At 46.0% G+C, this 24441-nt stretch overlaps 1 protein-coding gene across 4 annotated transcripts in view; it reads right to left on the bottom strand.

Moving 5' to 3' along the window:
* The window catches only part of LOC127929971 (ferritin, middle subunit-like), a 74273-nt gene extending 60559 nt beyond the window's left edge, over positions 1 to 13714 (bottom strand). For 3 of the 4 annotated variants that reach the window (XR_008136420.1, XR_008136421.1, XR_008136419.1), the window contains exons 1-4: positions 13420 to 13714; positions 12967 to 13113; positions 8544 to 8669; positions 8067 to 8285 (exon numbers count right to left, since the gene is read on the bottom strand). Coding sequence is in view for 1 of the 4 variants with exons in the window: in XM_052518487.1 (XP_052374447.1) it covers positions 8130 to 8285; positions 8544 to 8669; positions 12967 to 13113; positions 13420 to 13521 (531 nt within the window). In the remaining 3 variants the exon portion in view is untranslated. Of the gene's footprint in view, positions 1 to 7905; positions 8286 to 8543; positions 8670 to 12966; positions 13114 to 13419 lie in introns of those variants that run through there. The other variant, XM_052518487.1, reaches the window with a different exon arrangement.
* Positions 13715 to 24441: the final 10727 nt, after the last annotated feature.

Below are 24441 nucleotides of genomic sequence, written 5' to 3'. Positions count from 1 at the left end.
TAAAGGTTATCACTCAGGAATCTGATTCCTGCAATCTCTGGACAATTCCAAATTGGATTTAGCATATGATTCTATGGTGTGATTGTTAGCACGCTGCTCTTTGAATCCAGTGATCTGAGTTCAAATATCAGTAGAACCTTCCTTGATTTTGTGCTGAATTATTCACATGGCCTACCAATCATCTCATCTCCAACTGTTGAGCCAGGGAACAAATGACAGGAAAATCTGAACACTTCAGAAAATACTCTGTGTTGGGTTTGATGGCTCAGGACTCTGGAATCCTGCATTCGGAGTTCAAATCTCAGTAGGACATACCATCTTCATGCAGTGACATACTCCTCTCCTGTCAACTTTAAAATGGTTGTGTGGTTAAGAAACAAGTGGTTGGAGTTGATAAACCAACCTAACGTTAGCCACAACAAATTGGATTTCATAACATATCATATGTTTTAAAATTCTTAACACATTGTACAAAATGCAGTTTGTAACATAACATAAGAAATGGATAATGGACTTCAGCAAATGAATACATACCAATCAAAACATATCATGCTAATTAGAGTATCCCAGATTTACATTTACTATGTTACGTCTACCCCTGAGTCCAGGTTGTTCTAAGTGACCTTGTTTTAGCAGAAGGTAAACAGAGCATTAAAATAGTATTTTACAAAGTATATTTTTATTTTACATGCAAATCTTTTACTTAAATCTTTTCTGTAATGTTCAACCCAGAGAACATGTGTTAAGTTGTCACAACCGGGTCCATCATGTGACCAGCCGCAAAAGTTATAAACAGTAAGTAATACTGTTAATGGTTAACCATTCCATAACTCTCAGTGCTAGAGCGTCACTACAAACCCTGGTTCGATTCCAGGCTGTATCACAACCGGCCGTGATTGTGAGTCCCACAGGGTGGCACAATTGGCTAGCGCCGTCCGGGTTAGGGTTTGGCCACGGTAGGCCGTGAAGAGGGCCACCATTGTTCCTGTTCCCAAGAAAGCTAAGGTAACTGAGCTAAACGACTACGCCCGAGCACTCACTTCCGTCATCATGAAGTGCTTTGAGAGACTAGTCAAGGACCATATCACCTCCACCCTACCCTGACACCCTAGACCCACTCCAATTTGCTTACCGCCCAAATAGGTCCACAGACGATGCAATCTCAACCACACTGCACACTGCCCTAACCCACCTGGACAAGAGGAATACCTATGTGAGAATGCTGTTCATCGACTACAGCTCGGCATTCAACACCATAGTACCCTCCAAGCTCCGTCATCAAGCTCGAGACCCTGGGTCTCGACCCCGCCTGTGCAACTGGGTACTGGACTTCCTGACGGGCCGCCCCCAGGTGGTGAGGGTAGGCAAACAACATCTCCTCCCCGCTGATCCTCAACACGGGGGCCCCACAAGGGTGCGTTCTGAGCCCTCTCCTGTACTCCCTGTTCACCCACGACTGCGTGGCCACGCACGCCTCCAACTCAATCATCAAGTTTGCGGACGACACAACAGTGGTAGGCTTGATTACCAACAACGACGAGACGGCCTACAGGGAGGAAGGAGGTGAGGGCCCTCGGAGTGTGGCGTCAGGAAAATAACCTCACACTCAACGTCAACAAAACTAAGGAGATGATTGTGGACTTCAGAAACAGCAGAGGAACACCCCCTATCCACATCGATGGAACAGTAGTGGAGAGGGTAGCAAGTTTTAAGTTCCTCGGCATACACATCACAGACAAACTGAACTGGTCCACTCACACTGACAGCGTCGTGAAGAAGGCGCAGCAGCGCCTGTTCAACCTCAGGAGGCTGAAGAAATTCGTCTGTCACCAAAAGCACTCACAAACTTCTACAGATGCACAATCGAGAGCATCCTGGCGGGCTGTATCACCGCCTGGTACGGCAACTGCCCGCCCCTCAACCGTAAGGCTCTCCAGAGGGTAGTGAGGTCTGCACAATGCATCACCGGGGGCAAACTACCTGCCCTCCAGGACACATTACATTACATTACATTTAAGTCATTTAGCAGACGCTCTTATCCAGAGCGACTTACAAATTGGTGCATTCACCTTATGACATCCAGTGGAACAGCCACTTTACAATAGTGCATCTAAATCTTTTAAGGGGGGGGGGGTGAGAAGGATTACTTTATCCTATCCTAGGTATTCCTGAAAGAGGTGGGGTTTCAGGTGTCTCCGGAAGGTGGTGATTGACTCCGCTGTCCTGGCGTCGTGAGGGAGTGTGTTCCACCATTGGGGAGCCAGAGCAGCGAACAGTTTTGACTGGGCTGAGCGGGAACTGTACTTCCTCAGTGGTAGGGAGGCGAGCAGGCCAGAGGTGGATGAACGCAGTGCCCTTGTTTGGGTGTAGGGCCTGATCAGAGCCTGGAGGTACTGAGGTGCCGTTCCCCTCACAGCTCCGTAGGCAAGCACCATGGTCTTGTAGCGGATGCGAGCTTCAACTGGAAGCCAGTGGAGAGAGCGGAGGAGCGGGGTGATGTGAGAGAACTTGGGAAGGTTGAACACCAGACGGGCTGCGGCGTTCTGGATGAGTTGTAGGGGTTTAATGGCACAGGCAGGGAGCCCAGCCAACAGCGAGTTGCAGTAATCCAGACGGGAGATGACAAGTGCCTGGATTAGGACCTGCGCCGCTTCCTTTTTTGAGGCAGGGTCGTACTCTGTGGATGTTGTAGAGCATGAACCTACAGGAACGGGCCACCGCCTTGATGTTAGCGGAGAACGACAGGGTGTTGTCCAGGATCACGCCAAGGTTCTTAGCGCTCTGGGAGGAGGACACAATGGAGTTGTCAACCGTGATGGCGAGATCATGGAACGAGCAGTCCTTCCCCGGGAGGAAGAGCAGCTCCGTCTTGCCGGTTCAGCTTGAGGTGGTGATCCGTCATCACACTGATATGTCTGCCAGACATGCAGAGATGCGATTCACCACCTGGTCATCAGAAGGAGGAAAGGAGAAGATTAATTGTGTGTCGTCTGCATAGCAATGATAGGAGAGACCATGTGAGGTTATGACAGAGCCAAGTGACTTGGTGTATAGCGAGAATAGGAGAGGGCCTAGAACAGAGCCCTGGGGACACCAGTGGTGAGAGCGCGTGGTGAGGAGACAGATTCTCGCCACGCCACCTGGTAGGAGCGACCTGTCAGGTAGGACGCAATCCAAGCGTGGGCCGCGCCAGAGATGCCCAACTCGGAGAGGTGGAGAGGAGGATCTGATGGTTCACAGTATCGAAGGCAGCCGATAGGTCTAGAAGGATGAGCAGAGGAGAGAGAGTTAGCTTTAGCGGTGCGGAGCGCCTCCGTGATACAGAGAAGAGCAGTCTCAGTTGAATGACTAGTCTTGAAACCTGACTGATTTGGATCAAGAAGGTCATTCTGAGAGAGATAGCGGGAGAGCTGGCCAAGGACGGCACGTTCAAGAGTTTTGGAGAGAAAGAAAGAAGGGATACTGGTCTGTAGTTGTTGACATCGGAGGGATCGAGTGTAGGTTTTTCAGAAGGGGTGCAACTCTCGCTCTTTTGAAGACGGAAGGGACGTAGCCAGCGGTCAGGGATGAGTTGATGAGCGAGGTGAGGTAAGGGAGAAGGTCTCCGGAAATGGTCTGGAGAAGAGAGGAGGGGATAGGGTCGAAGCGGGCAGGTTGTTGGGCGGCCGGCCGTCACAAGGCAGCAAGATTTCATCTGGAGAGAGAGGGGAGAAAGAGGTCAGAGCACCGGGTAGGGCAGTGTGAGCAGAACCAGCGGTGTCGTTTGACTTAGCAAACGAGGATCGGATGTCGTCGACCTTCTTTTTCAAAATGGTTGACGAAGTCATCTGCAGAGAGGAGGAGGGGGGAGGGGGAGGAGGATTCAGGAGGGAGGAGAAGGTGGCAAAGAGCTTCCTAGGGTTAGAGGCAGATGCTTGGAATTTAGAGTGGTAGAAAGTGGCTTTAGCAGCAGAGACAGAGGAGGAAAATGTAGAGAGGAGGGAGCGAAAGGATGCCAGGTCCGCAGGAGGCGAGTTTTCCTCCATTTCCGCTCGGCTGCCCGGAGCCCTGTTCTGTGAGCTCGCAATGAGTCGTCGAGCCACGGAGCGGGAGGGGAGGACCGAGCCGGCCTGGAAGATAGGGGACATAGAGAGTCAAAGGATGCAGAAAGGGAGGAGAGGAGGGTTGAGGAGGCAGAATCAGGAGATAGGTTGGAGAAGGTTTGAGCAGAGGGAAGAGATGATAGGATGGAAGAGGAGAGAGTAGCGGGGGAGAGAGAGCGAAGGTTGGGACGGCGCGATACCATCCCGAGTAGGGGCAGTGTGGGAAGTGTTGGATGAGAGCGAGAGGGAAAAGGATACAAGGTAGTGGTCGGAGACTTGGAGGGAGTTGCAATGAGGTTAGTGGAAGAACAGCATCTAGTAAAGATGAGGTCGACACCTACACCACCGATGTTACAGGAAGGCCATAAAGATCATCAAGGACATCAACCACCGAACCACTGCCTGTTCACCCCGCTATCATCCAGAAGGTGAGGTCAGTACAGGTGCAGCAAAGCTGGGACCGAGAGACTGAAAAACAGCTTCTATCTCAAGGCCATCAGACTGTTAAACAGCCACCACTAACATTGAGTGGCTGCTGCCAACACACTGTCATTGACACTGACCCAACTCCAGCCACTTTAATAATGGGAATTGATGGGAAATGATGTAAGTATATCACTAGCCACTTTAAACAATGCTACCTTATATAATGTTACTTACCCTACATTATTCATCTCATATGCATACGTATGTACTGTACTCTACATCATCGACTGCATCCTTATGTAATACATGTATCACTAGCCACTTTAACTATGCCACTTTGTTTACTTTGTCTACATACTCATCTCATATGTATATACTGTACTCGATACCATCTACTGTATGCTGCTCTGTACCATCACCCATTCATATATCCTTATGTACATATTCTTTATCCCCTTACACTGTGTATAAGACAGTAGTTTTGGAATTGTTAGTTAGATTACTTGTTGGTTATCACTGCATTGTCGGAACTAGAAGCACAAGCATTTCGCTACACTCGCATTAACATCTGCTAACCATGTGTATGTGACAAATAAAATTGGATTTGATTTGATTTGATTGTAAATAAGAATGTGCTCTTAACTGACTTGCGTAGTTAAATAAAGTTAAATAAAAAAATAACAAATTCTTATTTTACAATGACGGCCTACACGGCCAAACTCTCCCCTAACCCGGAAGATCCCTATTCAATTGGCTCCCGAGTGGTGCAGTGGTCTAAGGCACTGCATCTCAGTGCAAGAGGTACCACTCTTGAACCAGTCCCTGTTTCAAATCCAGGCTGGATTATAGCCCATGGGGGGGGGGTGGACAATTGACCCATTGACCCAGTGTTGTCCAGGGTAGGCTGTCATTGTAAATAATAAGTTGTTCTTAACTGACTTGCCTAGTTAAATAAAGCTCAACAAAATATAATTATAATTATTTAACTCAGAAACATAAAAAATAATGTTTGAAACACTTTTTTGCAGCTTTTGATGTTATTGATCATAATCTGCTGCTGGAAATATAATGGCTTTACATCCCCTGCTATATTGTCGATTTAGAGTTACCTGTCTAACAGAACACAGAGGGTGTTCTTTAATGGAATCCTCTCCAACATAATCTAGGTAGAGTCAGGCATTCCCCAGAGCAGCTTTCTAGGCCCCTTATTGTTTCTATCTTTACTAATGACTTGCCACTGGCGCTGAGTGAAGCCTGTGTGTCTATGTATGCTGATGACTCAACACTATACACATCAGCTACCACAGCAGGTGTAATCACTGCAAACCTTAAGAGCTGCAGTCAGTTTCAGAATGGGTGGCAAGAAATAAGTTAGTCCTAAATACATGAATTTCAAAAACTAAAGGCATTGTATTTGGGACCTAAAATTAAAACACTAAACCTCAACTAAATCTTGTAATGAATAATGTGGAAATGTAACAAGTTGAGTCTAAACTTATTGGACTTACCCTGTATTGTAAACTGTCATGGTCAAAACATATTGATACAACAATAACTAAGATGGGGAGAGGTCTGTCCATAATAAAGCACTGCTCTGCCTTCTTAACAACGATCAACAAGGTAGGTCCTACAGGCCCTAGTATTGTCACACCTGGACTACTGTCCAGTCGTTTGGTCAGGTGCCACAAAGAGGGACTTAGGAAAATTACAATTGGCCAAGAACTGGGCAGCACGACTCACCCTTAAATGTACACAGAGAGCTAACATTATACATGTCAATCTCTCATGGCTCAAAGTAGAGATTTTCTTCATCACTACTTGTATTTGTGAGAATTATTGACATATTGAATGCACCGAGCTGTCAGTTTAAACTACTAGCACACAACTCAGACACCAATGCATACCCCACAAGACATGTCTCCAGGTCTCATCACAGTCTATGGGAGGTGCACAGTACTACAGAGAGACATGACATGGCTACTATTCCACATCAAGTCATGCAAACAGTAAATTAGATTTAAAAATAGTTAGATACAACTTGCTGGACAGCGGAGAGTGTGAAGAGACACATATACACTATAGACACGCATATTTATTTTGTGTTGTCGATATGTGGTAGAGTCGTGGCCTGAGGGCAAACACGCGTGGCGACATCTGGTTTGTAATGTATAGAACTGCCTTTATTTCGCTGGACCCCAGGAAGAGTAGCTGCTGCCTTGACAGCAGGTAATTGGGATCCATAACACAAATGTTTGTAAATGTCAAGGAACATGTCGTTTAGCCAGGTGCCTTCTAGTGGCCTTTTCAGGTACTTCAGATTCTCACAAATCTCAGGCCCTCCATGGAGCTTTCACATAAAATGTACTTTTACATAAACATTACCCTAAATGTAAACCATCAACTTAGTGAAAACCATTACCTTTAAAAAAATGTACTCAATTTTACCATGTCAGTATTTCATGGTTGTAAAGGTTGGTGGCAGTTGTGTAAAGACAAATGGATGAGTGGGAGAATGATTGAAAATGCCATTGTTGATCAAACACATTTAATTAGGCTATTTTCCCCTTCAACCACCTGGTCTATCCACTAGAAACCCATGTACTATATGGACACATGAAAAATAGAAATATTTTCAGTTAAAGTATAAATGACCAAAGTTAGACTGCCTGTTAATTACAGAACACTTAATTGGTAAATTACCAGTAGCTTTGCAACCATATGACCGCTCCAATAAGCCCTTTATGGTGAACGAGAGGCATTAGGATTTCTATTGTGATTATTCAGTTAGTTTGTTGGTAGGAGAACTATTAGCAACTGAAACAAGAGTCAAGATGCATTTTATGTCAGTAAGAGCTTAACTTCCCATCACTAGAGAAATGTGTATTTTACCTTTAACTAGGGAAGTCAGTTAAGAACAAATTCTTGTTTTCAATGATGGCCTAGGAACAGAGGGTTAACTACCTTGTTCAGGGGCAGAAGACCAATTTGTAGCTTGTCAGCTCAGGGATTCGATCTTCCAACCTTTCAGTTACTAGTCCAACACTCTAACCACTAGGCTACGCTGCAGCCCCACGCGGCATACAGATTTCCCTCGAGGCTGTCTAATAACCTTTTGAGATGCAGAGTTAAGGTCTTCATTGACTGTAGTTACCCATTTCACTTTTATGGGTAGAGTTGACAGTTGGGCCCTTAATTGACATGGCATCTGTCACATTTCTTGTAATAGTGCCCTGTGGTGAGAGGTAACATCCTTTATAAAACCTCATGTTGAACTTATCCTATTGTTATGACCCTCAGCCACTAGTTGGTCTACAATTGTCAGTATTTATCACTGGTATGAAGATGCTCAGTAAGACCGAGCAAAGAACCTGAATAGACTGAATCATTACTACAGGTCAACACTTAGAAAAAAACTTTAGTGATATTTTTTTATTGTTTTACAAGATGCCTTGCCTCCAAAATACAGTAGTGTTGTCAACAAAAACATCAATGTCACAGCAGTGTTGCACTGCACCAGTTTAACACTCTCCCTCCCTATAAATGTAAAGCCAGTAGGATCTATCAGAGAAGCCAGGAGTCCTGGTCTGAGGCTGGAGGCCGTAGCCTGGGGATGGAAGCGGTTTAGCTCTGGCCTCCCAGGGTGTGCTTGTCAAACAGGTACTCTGCCATCTTGTTGTTGACAGCATCCATCTTGGTGAGGTTTGTGATGTAGTCTCCCAGCTTCTTAATGGCCTCCACCTGCTCATTCAGGTAATGGGTCTCCAGGAAGTGACACAGCTAAAGAGGGAAAACAGGTCAGAAAAGAGAATGACTACAGACTATTGTAGATACAGTAACACACAAGAGCCTGGTGGTAATGGCATAAGTGCAGATAATGAGGTGTTTACAGCTGTCTAACTCCTGCACGAGCTGCATCGTGTGTGTAAAGTGGCATTCATGCGTCTAAAGAGGCAGGTCACACAATCATGTGTAATTAGTTAGCAGAGGTACAACAACCTGATCAGCTCCTGTATTCTATGTAATGATATTACTTACATGGGGGTCAACCTTGTCAGAAGCAATCTTGTGCAGGTCCAGCAGGGCCTGGTTCACATTCTTCTCCAGCTGCAGAGCACACTGCATGGCCTCCAGCCCATTGCCCCACTCATCACGTTCTGGCTTCTACACAGGACAGTGAACACAGAAGGGTTAGGGACTACTAGCAGATGTTTCTATACATAATTCAAAGTCAGTTCAATCAGTATATCTGACAAACTGGAACCAATGCAGAAAGATCAAGATTTAGTCATTTTAACAGTCACTATGAACAACCACATAAGCTGGAGTTTATGAAGCACATCATGGGTCCGGTGTGGCTCAGTCGATAGAGAATGGCGCTTGCAACGCCAAATGTTTCCAGAACCCCAGCTCAGCGATCCTACTCACGGATGGGCTATTACAGCAGACGACCACACCGGGTTCCACTCCTATCTAGAGGTCGACCGATTAATCGGAATGGCCGAGTTTCAAGATGTCATAGCAATCGGTAATCGGCATTTTCTGACACCGATCACGGCAGAGTACATTGCACTCCACAAGGAGACTGCGTGGCAGGCTGACTAGCTGTTATGCGTGTGCAGCAATGAGCCACGGTAAGGTGCTAGCTAGCATTAAACCGATCTTGTAAAAAAAACAATCTTAAAATAAATCACTAGTCATCAACCATGTGTAGTTATTACTAGATTAGCTTGTTCTGCGTTGCATATAATCAACGTGGTGCCTTTTAACGTCTTATGGCTGGGGGCAGTATTGAGTAGCTTGGATGATTAAGGTTCCCGGAGTAAACTGCCTGCTACTCAGGCTCAGTTGCTAATATATGCATATTAGTAGATTTGGATAGGAAATACTGAAGTTTCTAAAACTGTTTAACAGGACTCTTATGGCAGGCAAAAAGCTGAGGAAAAAAATCCAACCAGGAAGTAGGAAGTCTGAGGTTTGTAGTTTTTCAACTCATAGCCTATCAAATACAGTGTCTACGGGGTCATAATGCACTTCTTAAGGCTTCCACTAGATGTCAACAGTCTTCAGAACCTTGTTTGATGCTTCTACTGTGAAGGACGAGGGAATGGGAGCGGAATTGAGTCAGGTCTGCCAGAGTGGCATGAGCTGGTCACGCGTTCACGAGAGTTAGCTTGCAGTCCATTGCATTTCTGAAGACAAAGGAATTCTCCGGTTGGAACATTATTGAAGATTGATTCTATAGATCGTTTGACATGTTTCTACGGACTGTAACGGAACTTTATGACTTTGCCTGGTCGTGCCTCATGAATTTGGATTACTGGGCTAAACGCAAACAAAATGGAGGTATTTGGACATCATCGAACAAATCAAACATTTATTGTGGAACTGGGATTCCATTCAGATGAAGAGAAAAGGTAAGTGAATATTTATAATGCCATTTCTGACTTTGTTGACTCCACAAAACGGCGGATATCTGTATGGCTCGTTTTGTTTCGGAGCGCTGAATTCCGATCGCATGGTGTGCTTTTTCGGTAAAGCTTTTTTGAAATCTGACACAGCGGTTGCATTAAGGAGAAGTTAATCTAAAGTTCCATGCATAACAGTTGTATCTTTTCTCAATATGTATTATGAGCATTTCTGTAAATTGTGGCTCTGCAAAAATCACAGGATGTTTTGGAAGCAAAACATTACTTAACGCGCCAATGTAAACTGAGATTGTTGGCTATAAATATGAACAAAACATGTATTGTGTAACATGAAGTCCTATGAGTGTCATCTGATGAAGATCAAATGTTAGCGATTTATTTCTCGATTTCCGCTTTTTGCGACTCCTCTTTGGCTGGAAGAATTGTGTTCCTTTGAGACTAGGTACAGACCTAACAATCGTTAGGTGTGCTTTCGCTGTAAAGCATTTTTTGAAATCGGACACTGGTGGTATTAATACGTTTCTTTAAAATGGTGTAAAACACTTGTATGTTTGAGGAATTTTAATTATGAGATCTGTTTTGAATTTGGCGACCTGCACAATCACTGGCTGTTGTCATATCGATCCCGTTAACGGGATCTAAGCCATAAGTTAATTCATCATTGAATCATAGCCTACTAAGTTAAATCACCAATTTGGCAAACGCACCAATGTGTACATAACCATAAACGGCACCTTAAAATCAATACACAAGTATATATTTTTAAACCTGCATATTAGTTAATATTGCCTGCTAACAGGAATTTCATTTAACTAGGGAAATTGTGTCACTTCTCTTTTGTTCTGTGCAACAGAGTCAGGGCACATGCAGCAGTTTGGGCCACCTGGCTCTTTGCGAACTGTGTGAAGACTATTTGTTCCTAACAAAGACAGCCAACTTTGCCAAACGGGGGACGATTTAATTAACAAAAGAGCATTTGCGAAGAAAGCACAATCGTTGCACAAATTAACCTAACCATAAACAATGCCTTTCTTAAAATCAATACACAGAAGTATGTTATTAAACATGCATATTTAGTTAAAATAAATGCATGTTAGCAGGCAATATTAAACTAGGGAAATTGTGTCACTTCTCTTGCGTTGATTGCACGCAGAGTCAGGGTACATGCTACAGTTTGGGCCATCTGACTCATTATGTCATAATTATGTCATTAGTTAGCAACATTGAAGGTTGTGCAATGTAACAGGAATATTTAGACTTATGGATGCCACCCGTTAGGTAAAATACAGAACGGTTCCGTATTTAACTGAAAGAATAAACGTTTTGTTTTCGAAATGTTCGTATCTGGATTTGACCATATTAATGACCCAAGGCTCATTTCTGTGTTACTATGTTAAAATGAAGTCTATGATTTGACATTTGATAGAGCAGTCTGACCGAGCGGTGGTAGGCAGCAGCTGGCTCGTAAGCATTGATTCAAACAGCACTTGTGCGTTTGCCAGCAGCTCATTGCTGTGCTTAAAGCATTGAGCGTTTTGTGACTTCAAGCCTAGCAACTCCCGAGATTAGGCTGGTGTAACCGATGTGAAATGGCTAGCTAGTTAGCAGGGTGCGTGCTAATAGCGTTTCAATCGGTGACACTCGCTTTGAGACCTTGAAGTAGTTGTTCCCCTTGCCCTCTGCAAGGGCCGCCGCGGCTTTGGTGGAGAGATGGGTAACGATGCTTCGAGGGTGGCTGTTTTCGATGTGTTCCTGGTTCGAGCGAGAGAGGGACGGAAGCTTTACCGTTACACTGGCAATACTAAAGTGCCTATAAAAACATCCAATAGTCAAAGGTATATGAAATACAAATGGTTGAAAGAAAGTCATAATAACTACAACCTAAAATATTGAAGACTCAAGTGAAAAGGAACCACCAACTTTCGTACGTTCTCATGTTCTGAGCAAGGAACTTAACCATTAGCTTTTTTACAGGGCACATATTGCACTTTTACATTCACCTAAACTTTTTTTTGCATTATTTAAACCAAATTAAACATGTTTCATTATTTATATAAGGCTAAAGTGATTGTATTGATGTATTACATTAAGTTAAAATTAAAGTGTCTCCAACGGGCAATTGAGTGGAAAAACATAGCCTGGAACAGCCAGTTAAGTTCACTGCACAGTCCAATAGAGAATCTTTGGGACGAGATGGAACGGGCTGTTCACAGCAAGACTATATCGCCGTAATATCTGCAGCAAATGCCTGATTTCAGAGTGTCAGCATGGACCAACATCCCTGTGGAACGTTTCAGACACCTTGTAGAATGTCCCCAAAAAATGCAGTCTGTTCTGGAGGTAAACAGGGGTCTGAGTAGAAGAGTTTAACCACTTATTTTGCACTCACTAGTCTACAACCCCCAACACACACACACACATTGACACCAGTCACATATCCTGATTGCCAAGTCACTTTTAACCCTTACCTACTGTATTATATCTCAACTACCTGGTACCCCTGCACATGGTCTCAGTACTTGTATAAAGCCTTGTTATTCTTTGTTATCATTCCCATTTTTATTTAGCAAATATTTATCTTTAACTCTGCATTGTTGGGAATGAGCTAGTAAGTACACTTCACCTCAAAGTCTACACCTGTTGTAGTCAGTGCACGTGACCAATTCAGTGGTTATGAAGGAATGGAGGCAGTGTCTTCAGGCCTAAGCAGTCAGGACGTTATATCTCCTCTGGTCACCTTGCTCTAATACCAGGGCAGCCACACAGGGCCTGCCTTACAATGAACTCAGTATTAACATGAATGACTACTAATCCAAAACAACTTCACAGTATTAGAAAAAAGGCTCTAGATTGACTATAAAGGGTTCTTTAGACTTCTTGCCATAAATTATAGATCAGCCACTTGGTTCCAAGTAGAACCTTTGTTACTGAGACAAGAACCATTTCAACCAGAGAACCCTCTACGAAGATGTTTACGTTCTTTTTGTTGCGCAGTATACAAGGTATGAGTTTTTCGACGCTCAAGCGCTCACCTTGATGTCCTGGAGTAAAATGCGTCCACCTCTCTTGATCTGGAAGGAGAGTTGCTTGTCGGCGTGCTCCCGCTCCTCGTCGCTGTTCTCCTTGAAGAAATGCGCGAAGCCAGGCAGAGCCACATCGTCACGGGAGAAATAGAAAGCCTGGGTTGAAAAACAAGTGTGTTTAGAAACACATGTCAAATGTAACTCTTTATATTATCGAGGGATCTAAGCATGATTGACACAGCAATATGATCCGGAAAATCATAAGCCTACTTGGTAACCTGCCAATTAACCTGTCAATGAGATACGCTCTGTCCAAGGATATATTTATGAGCTTTATTTGAATGATACGTCTACCTCAAAGCTGTTGCCTCGGCGTACAGAAAAAATATTTAGGCTCAGGCATAATAATACTAGGTAAAGCAACAAACTGCTCCTCTTGGTAGCCAATTACAGTCCCCTTACCATTGAAGTGTAAGTATAAGAGGCAAACATCTCCATGTTGATCATCCGGTTGATTGCAACTTCGCAATCGTGGTGATAGTTCTGGCGGACCTGAGACTCCATTTTCTTTTTATATCAAAATTAACGGTACAAATATAGAGATTCTTAGATTATTTTACTAAAACAGTTCTCGTAATTATTACGTTATCAATCCGGAATGTTATATTGCGCGGGAGGCGGGCAGAAGAGTTCCGTTCAATCACTGTTGAAGCAAGAAGTTCTTCGTGCGTCTTCCCAGAGTTGTGAACTGGAAGGAGCCTTGTTCGCTCTATTTATTGTTCCAAGCGGACCGCGTCAGTGAAATAGACCTTCTTTGATGAGATTTAACGGATGGTTGGCATCCAATACATGTTGCATTACCGCCACCTACTAGACTGGAGTATAACTCTCTTATACTTTGCTTTTTTAAACATGTTTTATCAACAACCACACCAACCAAAAATACAACAAATACCCTATCATCTAACACTACACTCACACAAATATATATAATAAAAACCATACTCCCCAATTTACATCTATTTAGTCGTACTTCAGGCCAACAGCATGAAAGGATGGGACACCACCACTTAAAACACACTGTAACTCAAAATGAATCAAATCAAATTTTATTACTCACATGCGCCAAATACAACAGTAGACCTTTCAGTGAAATGCTTACTTACGAGCTCCTAACCGACAGTGCAGTTAAAAGAAATACAGATACGAGATGCAACTCTTCTGATGTCAAGTCTCGCACACCCAAATACCTCTCTGCAGCTGCCACCACAACCTCTACTTCCTGCAACTTTTACGTTCCATCCCTGCAGTACAGTTGATAACCATTACTATAAATGCCCAAAATGTCCAATCTTACTGAAACATATATCACTTGTTGGTTTATCCCTCTGTACTGGTACAGATCTACTACTAACAAATCAAATCAAATGTTGTTTATATAGCCCTTCGTACATCAGCTGATATCTCAAAGTGCTGTACAGAAACCCAGCCTAAAACCCCCAACAGCAAGCAATGCAGGTGTAGAAGCACGGTGGCTAGGAAAAACTCCCTAGAAAGGCCAAAACCTAGGAAGAAACCTAGAGAGGAACCAGGCTATGTGGGGTGGCCAGTCCTCTTCTGGCTGTGCCGGGTGGAGATTATAACAGAACATGGCCAAGATGTTCAAATGTTCATAAATGACCAGCATGGTCGAATAATAATAAGGCAGAACAGTTGAAACTGGAGCAGCAGCATGGCCAGGTGGACTGGGGACAGCAAGGAGTCATCATGTCAGGTAGTCCTGGGGCATGGTCCTAGGGCTCAGGTCAGTTGAAACTGGAGCAGCAGCATGGCCAGGTGGACTGGGGACAGCAAGGAGTCATCATATCAGGTAGTCCTGGGGCACGGTCCTAGGGCTCAGGTCCTCCGAGAGAGAGAAAGAAAGAGAGAATTAGAGAGAGCATATGTGGGGTGGCCAGTCCTCTTCTGGCTGTGCCGGGTGGAGATTATAACAGAACATGGCCAAGATGTTCAAATAATAATAATAATAATAATAAATGTTCATAAATGACCATCATGGTCGAATAATAGTAAGGCAGAACAGTTGAAACTGGAGCAGCAGCATGGCCAGGTGGACTGGGGACAGCAAGGAGTCATCATGTCAGGTAGTCCTGGGGCATGGTCCTAGGGCTCAGGTCAGTTGAAACTGGAGCAGCAGCATGGCCAGGTGGACTGGGGACAGCAAGGAGTCATCATGTCAGGTAGTCCTGGGGCATGGTCCGAGGGCTCAGGTCCTCCGAGAGAGAGAAAGAAAGAAGGAGAGAATTAGAGAACGCACACTTAGATTCACACAGGACACCGAATAGGACAGGGGAAGTACTCCAGATATAACAAACTGACCCTAGCCCCCCGACACAAACTACTGCAGCATAAATACTGGAGGCTGAGACAGGTGGGGTTAGGAGACACTGTGGCCCCATCCGAGGACCACCCCGGACAGGGCCAAACAGGAAGGATATAACTTTTTTTTTTGTGCCAAAGCACAGCCCCCACACCACTAGAGGGGTATCTTCAACCACCAACTTACCATCCTGAGACAAGGCTGAGTATAGCCCACAAAGATCTCCGCCACGGCACAACCCAAGGGGGGCAACCCAGACAGGATGACCACAACAGTGAATCAACCCACTCAGGTGACGCACCCCCTGCAGGGACGGCATGAGAGAGCCCCAGTAAGCCAGTGACTCAGCCCCTGTAATAGGGTTAGAGGAAGAGAATCCCAGTGGAAAGAGGGGAACCGGCCAGGCAGAGACAGCAAGGGCGGTTCGTTGCTCCAGAGCCTTTCCGTTCACCTTCCCACTCCTGGGCCAGACTACACTCAATCATATGACCCACTGAAGACTAACACCCCTCCTCTTTGGATCTCTCCCCCTTGCTGCCCCGAAAGAACTGAAAATATTCAAGATAACTTTCTCCCTCATCACATCAATCGTGTTGGAAATATGCTGATTTTCAAGTTGTAACATGGTAGGGTAGCCCAGTTCAAGCCAGAAAATATGTTTTGTGTTTTTCCGATGAATCAAGGACAGTAAAATCTGCACCCATCACAGAGTATTCAGTACAGGGTTCAACGCTGTGTTCCGGAGTTCTAAATTGAGCAGCTGCTGAATAATGAGCTCCTGTATATATTGAGATTTAAATGGTTTTTTAGAGTGAAGTACATCGAAAAAATCAAGAGAAAACTGCAAGACTCAATAGAGGACAAAACAAGGAACAAACCAAAAAAGACAGGCTTTTGAAAAAGTATTTATTCATAAAATTACAGTTATCTTAGCTAGCTGAATTGCTAGCAGAATTGTTTACTTGTTGCTAAGCAGTTGCTCGGGACTCTCCTGGAAGAAGCTAGCTAGCTTACAAAGAATAACAACAAAAAATATCTAGTTAACAGAAGAAAGGAAGACAAAATAAGGACAAAAGAAGGACAGAAGAAAAGGAAAAGAAAGAGGACAACAAAGTGAAACAGTCAGCACTTCTATTGCAACTTCGTATTTCGTCGTCCTAACGTAGTCTACACTGCTATCTGCCCAGCAGCTACCCAGCTAGCAAACGTCCACCGTCTACCGAATAGCAGCACTGTAGAAACTATTACACTCAACTGAACGACTTGATTAGTGTAGTGTTAGCTAGCTACATAGTTGTCTTTGCTGTCTTCGTATCCAAGATAATTGTGTAGTTTAGAGCGTGTAGTCTTAGAGTGATTATCTTAATTTACCGAGGTTAGCTAGCCAGCTATTTGTCGTCCTTAACGTAGGAGACACTGCTAGCTAGCCAACAGCTAGCCAACGTCTACTGAATAGAACTTCCGCACTCAACAACCCGGTCGCATTCCGCTTCGCTCCACAGGTAGTATCACATTTTCATTTCATTTCATTACAGCACAACGGTTTGATTTGTTTGATCGTAGCTAGCTACATAGCTAGCTACATAGCCGTCTGTGTATCAAAGATAATTGTGTAGTCTAGAGCGATTTTCTAGGTTAGCTAGCCAGCTATTGTCGTTCTTTTAACGCAACGTAACGTAATCAACACTGCTAGCTAGCCAGCTAGCCCCCGAATAGCAGCACTGTAGAAACTATTACACTCAACGGAACGACTTGATTAGTGTAGTGTCAACAACGCAGCCACTGCCAGCTAGCCTACAAAGTCAACAACGCAGCCACTGCCAGCTAGCCTACTTCAGCAGTGCTGTATCATTTTAATCATTTTAGTCAATAAGATTCTTGCTACGTAAGCTTAACTTTCTGAACATTCGAGACGTGTAGTCCACTTGTCATTCCAATCTCCTTGCATTAGCGTAGCCTCTTCTGTAGCCTGTCAACTATGTGTCTGTCTATCCCTGTTCTCTCCTCTCTGCACAGACCATACAAACGCTCCACACCGCGTGGCCGCGGCCACCTAATCTGGTGGTCCCAGCGCGCCCGACCCACGTGGAGTTCCAGGTCTCCGGTAGCCTCTGGAACTGCCGATCTGCGGCCAACAAGGCAGAGTTCATCTCAGCCTATGCCTCCCTCCAGTCCCTCGACTTCTTGGCACTGACGGAAACATGGATCACCACAGATAACACTGCTACTCCTACTGCTCTCTCTTCGTCCGCCCAAGTGTTCTCGCACACCCCGAGAGCTTCTGGTCAGCGGGGTGGTGGCACCGGGATCCTCATCTCTCCCAAGTGGTCATTCTCTCTTTCTCCCCTTACCCATCTGTCTATCGCCTCCTTTGAATTTCATGCTGTCACAGTTACCAGCCCTTTCAAGCTTAACATCCTTATCATTTATCGCCCTCCAGGTCCCCTCGGAGAGTTCATCAATGAGCTTGATGCCTTGATAAGCTCCTTTCCTGAGGACGGCTCACCTCTCACAGTTCTGGGCGACTTTAACCTCCCCACGTCTACCTTTGACTCATTCCTCTCTGCCTCCTTCTTTCCACTCCTCTCCTCTTTTGGACTCACCCTCTCACCTTCCCCCTACTCACAAGGCAGGCAATACGCTCGACCTCATCTTTACTAGGTGCTGTTCTTCCACTAACCTCATTGCAACTCCCCTCCAAGTCTCCGACCACTACCTTGTATCCTTTTCCCTCTCGCTCTCATCCAACACTTCCCACACTGCCCCTACTCGGATGGTATCGCGCCGTCCCAACCTTCGCTCTCTCTCCCCCGCTACTCTCTCCTCTTCCATCCTATCATCTCTTCCCTCTGCTCAAACCTTCTCCAACCTATCTCCTGATTCTGCCTCCTCAACCCTCCTCTCCTGCCTTTCTGCATCCTTTGACTCTCTATGTCCCCTATCCTCCAGGCCGGCTCGGTCCTCCCTCCCGCTCCGTGGCTCGACAACTCATTGCGAGCTCACAGAACAAGGCTCCGGGCAGCCGAGCGGAAATGAAGGAAAACTCGCCTCCCTGCGGACCTGGCATCCTTTCGCTCCCTCCTCTCTACATTTTCCTCCTCTGTCTCTGCTGCTAAAGCCACTTTCTACCACTCTAAATTCCAAGCATCTGCCTCTAACCCTAGGAAGCTCTTTGCCACCTTCTCCTCCCTCCTGAATCCTCCTCCCCCCCCCCCCCCTCCTCCCTCTCTGCAGATGACTTCGTCAACCATTTTGAAAAGAAGGTCGACGACATCCGATCCTCGTTTGCTAAGTCAAACGACACCGCTGGTTCTGCTCACACTGCCCTACCCTGTGCTCTGACCTCTTTCTCCCCTCTCTCTCCAGATGAAATCTCGCGTCTTGTGACGGCTGGCCGCCCAACAACCTGCCCGCTCGACCCTATCCCCTCCTCTCTTCTCCAGACCATTTCCGGAGACCTTCTCCCTTACCTCACCTCGCTCATCAACTCATCCCTGACCGCTGGCTACGTCCCTTCCGTCTTCAAGAGAGCGAGAGTTGCACCCCTTCTGAAAAAACCTACACTCGATCCCTCCGATGTCATCAATTACAGACCAGTATCCCTTCTTTCTTTTCTCTCCAAAACTCTTGAACATGCCGTCCTTGGCCAGCTCTCCCGCTATCTCTCTCAGAATGACCTTCTTGATCCAAATCAGTCAGGTTTCAAGACTAGTCATTCAACTGAGACTGCTCTTCTCTGTATCACGGAGGCGCTCCGCACTGCTAAAGCTAACTCTCTCTCCTCTGCTCTCATCCTTCTAGACCTATCGGCTGCCTTCGATACTGTGAACCATCAGATCCTCCTCTCCACCCTCTCCGAGTTGGGCATCTCCGGCGCGGCCCACGCTTGGATTGCGTCCTACCTGACAGGTCGCTCCTATCAGGTGGCGTGGCGAGAATCTGTCTCCTCACCACGCGCTCTCACCACTGGTGTCCCCCAGGGCTCGGTTCTAGGCCCTCTCCTATTCTCGCTATACACCAAGTCACTTGGCTCTGTCATAACCTCACATGGTCTCTCCTATCATTGCTATGCAGACGACACACAATTAATCTTCTCCTTTCCCCCTTCTGATGACCAAATCAAAATCAAATCAAATCAAATTTTATTTGTCACATACACATGGTTAGCAGATGTTAAATGCGAGTGTAGCGAAATGCTTGTGCTTCTAGTTCCGACAATGCAGTGATAACCAACAAGTAATCTAACTAACAATTCCAAAACTACTGTCTTATACACAGTGTAAGGGGATAAGGAATATGTACATAAGGATATATGAATGAGTGATGGTACAGAGCAGCATACAGTAGATGGTATCGAGTACAGTATATACATATGAGATGAGTGTGTAGACAAAGTAAACAAAGTGGCATAGTTAAAGTGGCTAGTGATACATGTGTTACATAAGGATGCAGTCGATGATGTAGAGTACAGTATATACATATGCATATGAGATGAATAATGTAGGGTAAGTAACATTATATAAGGTAGCATTGTTTAAAGTGGCTAGTGATATATTTACATAATTCCCATCAATTCCCATTATTAAAATGGCTGGAGTTGGGTCAGTGTCAATGACAGTGTGTTGGCAGCAGCCACTCACACTGTTAGTGGTGGCTGTTTAACAGTCTGATGGCCTTGAGATAGAAGCTGTTTTTCAGTCTCTCGGTCCCAGCTTTGATGCACCTGTACTGACCTCGCCTTCTGGATGATAGCGGGGTGAACAGGCAGTGGTTCGGGTGGTTGATGTCCTTGATGATCTTTATGGCCTTCCTGTAACAACGGGTGGTGTAGGTGTCCTGGAGGGCAGGTAGTTTGCCCCCGGTGATGCGTTGTGCAGTCCTCACTACCCTCTGGAGAGCCTTACGGTTGAGGGCGGAGCAGTTGCCGTACCAGGCGGTGATACAGCCCGCCAGGATGCTCTCGATTGTGCATCTGTAGAAGTTTGTGAGTGCTTTTGGTGACAAGCCGAATTTCTTCAGCCTCCTGAGGTTGAATAGGCGCTGCTGCGCCTTCTTCACGACGCTGTCAGTGTGAGTGGACCAATTCAGTTTGTCTGTGATGTGTATGCCGAGGAACTTAAAACTAGCTACCCTCTCCACTACTGTTCCATCGATGTGGATAGGGGGTGTTCCCTCTGCTGTTTCCTGAAGTCCACAATCATCTCCTTAGTTTTGTTGACGTTGAGTGTGAGGTTATTTTCCTGACACCACACTCCGAGGGCCCTCACCTCCTCCCTGTAGGCCGTCTCGTCGTTGTTGGTAATCAAGCCTACCACTGTTGTGTCGTCCGCAAACTTGATGATTGAGTTGGAGCGTGCGTGGCCACGCAGTCGTGGGTGAACAGGGAGTACAGGAGAGGGCTCAGAACGCACCCTTGTGGGGCCCCGTGTTGAGGATCAGCGGGGAGGAGATGTTGTTGCCTACCCTCACCACCTGGGGGCGGCCCGTCAGGAAGTCCAGTACCCAGTTGCACAGGGCGGGGTCGAGACCCAGGGTCTCGAGCTTGATGACGAGCTTGGAGGGTACTATGGTGTTGAATGCCGAGCTGTAGTCGATGAACAGCATTCTCACATAGGTATTCCTCTTGTCCAGGTGGGTTAGGGCAGTGTGCAGTGTGGTTGAGATTGCATCGTCTGTGGACCTATTTGGGCGGTAAGCAAATTGGAGTGGGTCTAGGGTGTCAGGTAGGGTGGAGGTGATATGGTCCTTGACTAGTCTCTCAAAGCACTTCATGATGACGGAAGTGAGTGCTACGGGCGGTAGTCGTTTAGCTCAGTTACCTTAGCTTTCTTGGGAACAGGAACAATGGTGGCCCTCTTGAAGCATGTGGGAACAGCAGACTGGTATAGGGATTGATTGAATATGTCCGTAAACACACCGGCCAGCTGGTCTGCGCATGCTCTGAGGGCGCGGCTGGGGATGCCGTCTGGGCCTGCAGCCTTGCGAGGGTTAACACGTTTAAATGTCTTACTCACCTCGGCTGCAGTGAAGGAGAGACCGCATGTTTCCGTTGCAGGCCGTGTCAGTGGCACTGTATTGTCCTCAAAGCGGGCAAAAAGTTATTTAGTCTGCCTGGGAGCAAGACATCCTGGTCCGTGACTGGGCTGGATTTCATCTTGTAGTCCGTGATTGACTGTAGACCCTGCCACATGCCTCTTGTGTCTGAGCCGTTGAATTGAGATTCCACTTTGTCTCTGTACTGACGCTTAGCTTGTTTAATAGCCTTGCGGAGGGGAATAGCTGCACTGTTTGTATTCAGTCATGTTGCCAGACACCTTGCCCTGATTAAAAGCAGTGGTACGCGCTTTCAGTTTCACGCGAATGCTGCCATCAATCCACGGTTTCTGGTTAGGGAATGTTTTTATCGTTGCTATGGGAACGACATCTTCGACGCACGTTCTAATGAACTCGCACACCGAATCAGCGTATTCGTCAATATTCCCATCTGACGCAATACGAAACATGTCCCAGTCCACGTGATGGAAGCAGTCTTGGAGTGTAGAGTCAGCTTGGTCTGACCAGCGTTGGACAGACCTCAGCGTGGGAGCCTCTTGTTTTAATTTCTGCCTGTAGGCAGGGATCAGCAAAATGGAGTCGTGGTCAGCTTTTCCGAAAGGGGGCGGGGCAGGGCCTTATATGCGTCGCGGAAGTTAGAGTAACAATGATCCAAGGTTTTACCACCCCTGGTTGCGCAATCGATATGCTGATAAAATTTAGGGAGTCTTGTTTTCAGATTGGCTTTGTTAAAATCCCCAGCTACAATGAATGCAGCCTCCGGATAAATGGTTTCCAGTTTGCAAAGAGTTAAATAAAGTTCGTTCAGAGCCATCGATGTGTCTGCTTGGGGGGATATATACGGCTGTGATTATAATCGAAGAGAATTCTCTTGGAAGATAATGCGGTCTACATTTGATTGTGAGGAATTCTAAATCAGGTGAACAGAAGGATTTGAGTTCCTGTATGTTTCCTTCATCACACCATGTCCCGTTAGTCATGAGGCATACGCCCCCGCCACTCTTCTTACCAGAGAGATGTTTGTTTCTGTCCGCGCGATGCGTGGAGAAACCCGTTGGCTGTACCGCCCTGGATAGCGTCTTCCCAGTAAGCCATGTTTCCGTAAAGCAAAGAACGTTACAGTCTCTGATGTCCCTCTGGAATGCCACCCTTGCTCGGATTTCATCAACCTTGTTGTCGAGAGACTGGACATTGGCAAGAAGAATACTGGGAAGTGGTGCGCGATGTGCCCTTTTTCGAGTCTGACCAGAACACCGCCGCGTTTCCCTCTTTTTCGTAGTCGTTTCCTTGGGTCGCTGCAAGCGATCCATTCCGTTGTCCTGTTTGTAAGGCAGAACACAGGATCCGCGTCGCGGAAAACATATTCTTGGTCGTACTGATGGTGAGTTGACGCTGATCTTATATTCAGTAGTTCTTCTCGACTGTATGTAATGAAACCTAAGATGACCTGGGGTACTAATGTAAGAAATAACACGTAAAAAACAAAAAACTGCATAGTTTCCTAGGAACGCGAAGCGAGGCGGCCATCTCAGTCGGCGCCGGAAGTACAATGGCGAGGTGGCGAATCACATCTCTGCATGTCTGGCAGACATATCAGTGTGGATGACGGATCACCACCTCAAGCTGAACCTCGGCAAGACGGAGCTGCTCTTCCTCCCGGGGAAGGACTGCCCGTTCCATGATCTCGCCATCACGGTTGACAACTCCATTGTGTCCTCCTCCCAGAGCGCTAAGAACCTTGGCGTGATCCTGGACAACACCCTGTCGTTCTCAACTAACATCAAGGCGGTGGCCCGTTCCTGTAGGTTCATGCTCTACAACATCCGCAGAGTACGACCCTGCCTCACACAGGAAGCGGCGCAGGTCCTAATCCAGGCACTTGTCATCTCCCGTCTGGATTACTGCAACTCGCTGTTGGCTGGGCTCCCTGCCTGTGCCATTAAACCCCTACAACTCATCCAGAACGCTGCAGCCCGTCTGGTGTTCAACCTTCCCAAGTTCTCTCACGTCACCCTGCTCCTCCGCTCTCTCCACTGGCTTCCAGTTGAAGCTCGCATCCGCTACAAGACCATGGTGCTTGCCTACGGAGCTGTGAGGGGAACGGCACCTCAGTACCTCCAGGCTCTGATCAGGCCCTACACCCAAACAAGGGCACTGCGTTCATCCACCTCTGGCCTGCTCGCCTCCCTACCACTGAGGAAGTACAGTTCCCGCTCAGCCCAGTCAAAACTGTTCGCTGCTCTGGCCCCCAATGGTGGAACAAACTCCCCACGACGCCAGGACAGCGGAGTCAATCACCACCTTCCGGAGACACCTGAAACCCCACCTCTTTAAGGAATACCTAGGATAGGATCAAGTAATCCTTCTCACCCCCCTTAAAAGATTTAGATGCACTATTGTAAAGTGGCTGTTCCACTGGATGTCATAAGGTGAATGCACCAATTTGTAAGTCGCTCTGGATAAGAGCGTCTGCTAAATGACTTAAATGTAAATGTAAATGTAAATGTTATCACTCAGGAATCTGATTCCTGCATTCCGAGTTCAAATCTCTGGACAATTCCAAATTGGATTTAGCATATGATTCTATGGTGTGATTGTTAGCACGCTGCTCTTTGAATCCAGTGATCTGAGTTCAAATATCAGTAGAACCTTCCTTGATTTTGTGCTGAATTATTCACATGGCCTACCAATCATCTCATCTCCAACTGTTGAGCCAGGGGAACAAATGACAGGAAAATCTGAACACTTCAGAAAATACTCTGTGTTGGGTTTGATGGCTCAGGACTATGAATCCTGCATTCGGAGTTCAAATCTCAGTAGGACATACCATCTTCATGCAGTGACATACTCCTCTCCTGTCAACTTTAAAATGGTTGTGTGGTTAAGAAACAAGTGGTTGGGAGTTGATAAACCAACCTAACGTTAGCCACAACAAATTGGATTTCATAACATATCATATGTTTTAAAATTCTTAACACATTGTACAAAATGCAGTTTGTAACATAACATAAGAAATGGATAATGGACTTCAGCAAATGAATACATACCAA

The sequence above is a fragment of the Oncorhynchus keta genome, chromosome 5 (genome assembly GCF_023373465.1).
Source record: "Oncorhynchus keta strain PuntledgeMale-10-30-2019 chromosome 5, Oket_V2, whole genome shotgun sequence".
NCBI classification, from domain to species: domain Eukaryota; kingdom Metazoa; phylum Chordata; class Actinopteri; order Salmoniformes; family Salmonidae; genus Oncorhynchus; species Oncorhynchus keta.
This window is presented reverse-complemented; position numbering and strand designations above follow the sequence as displayed.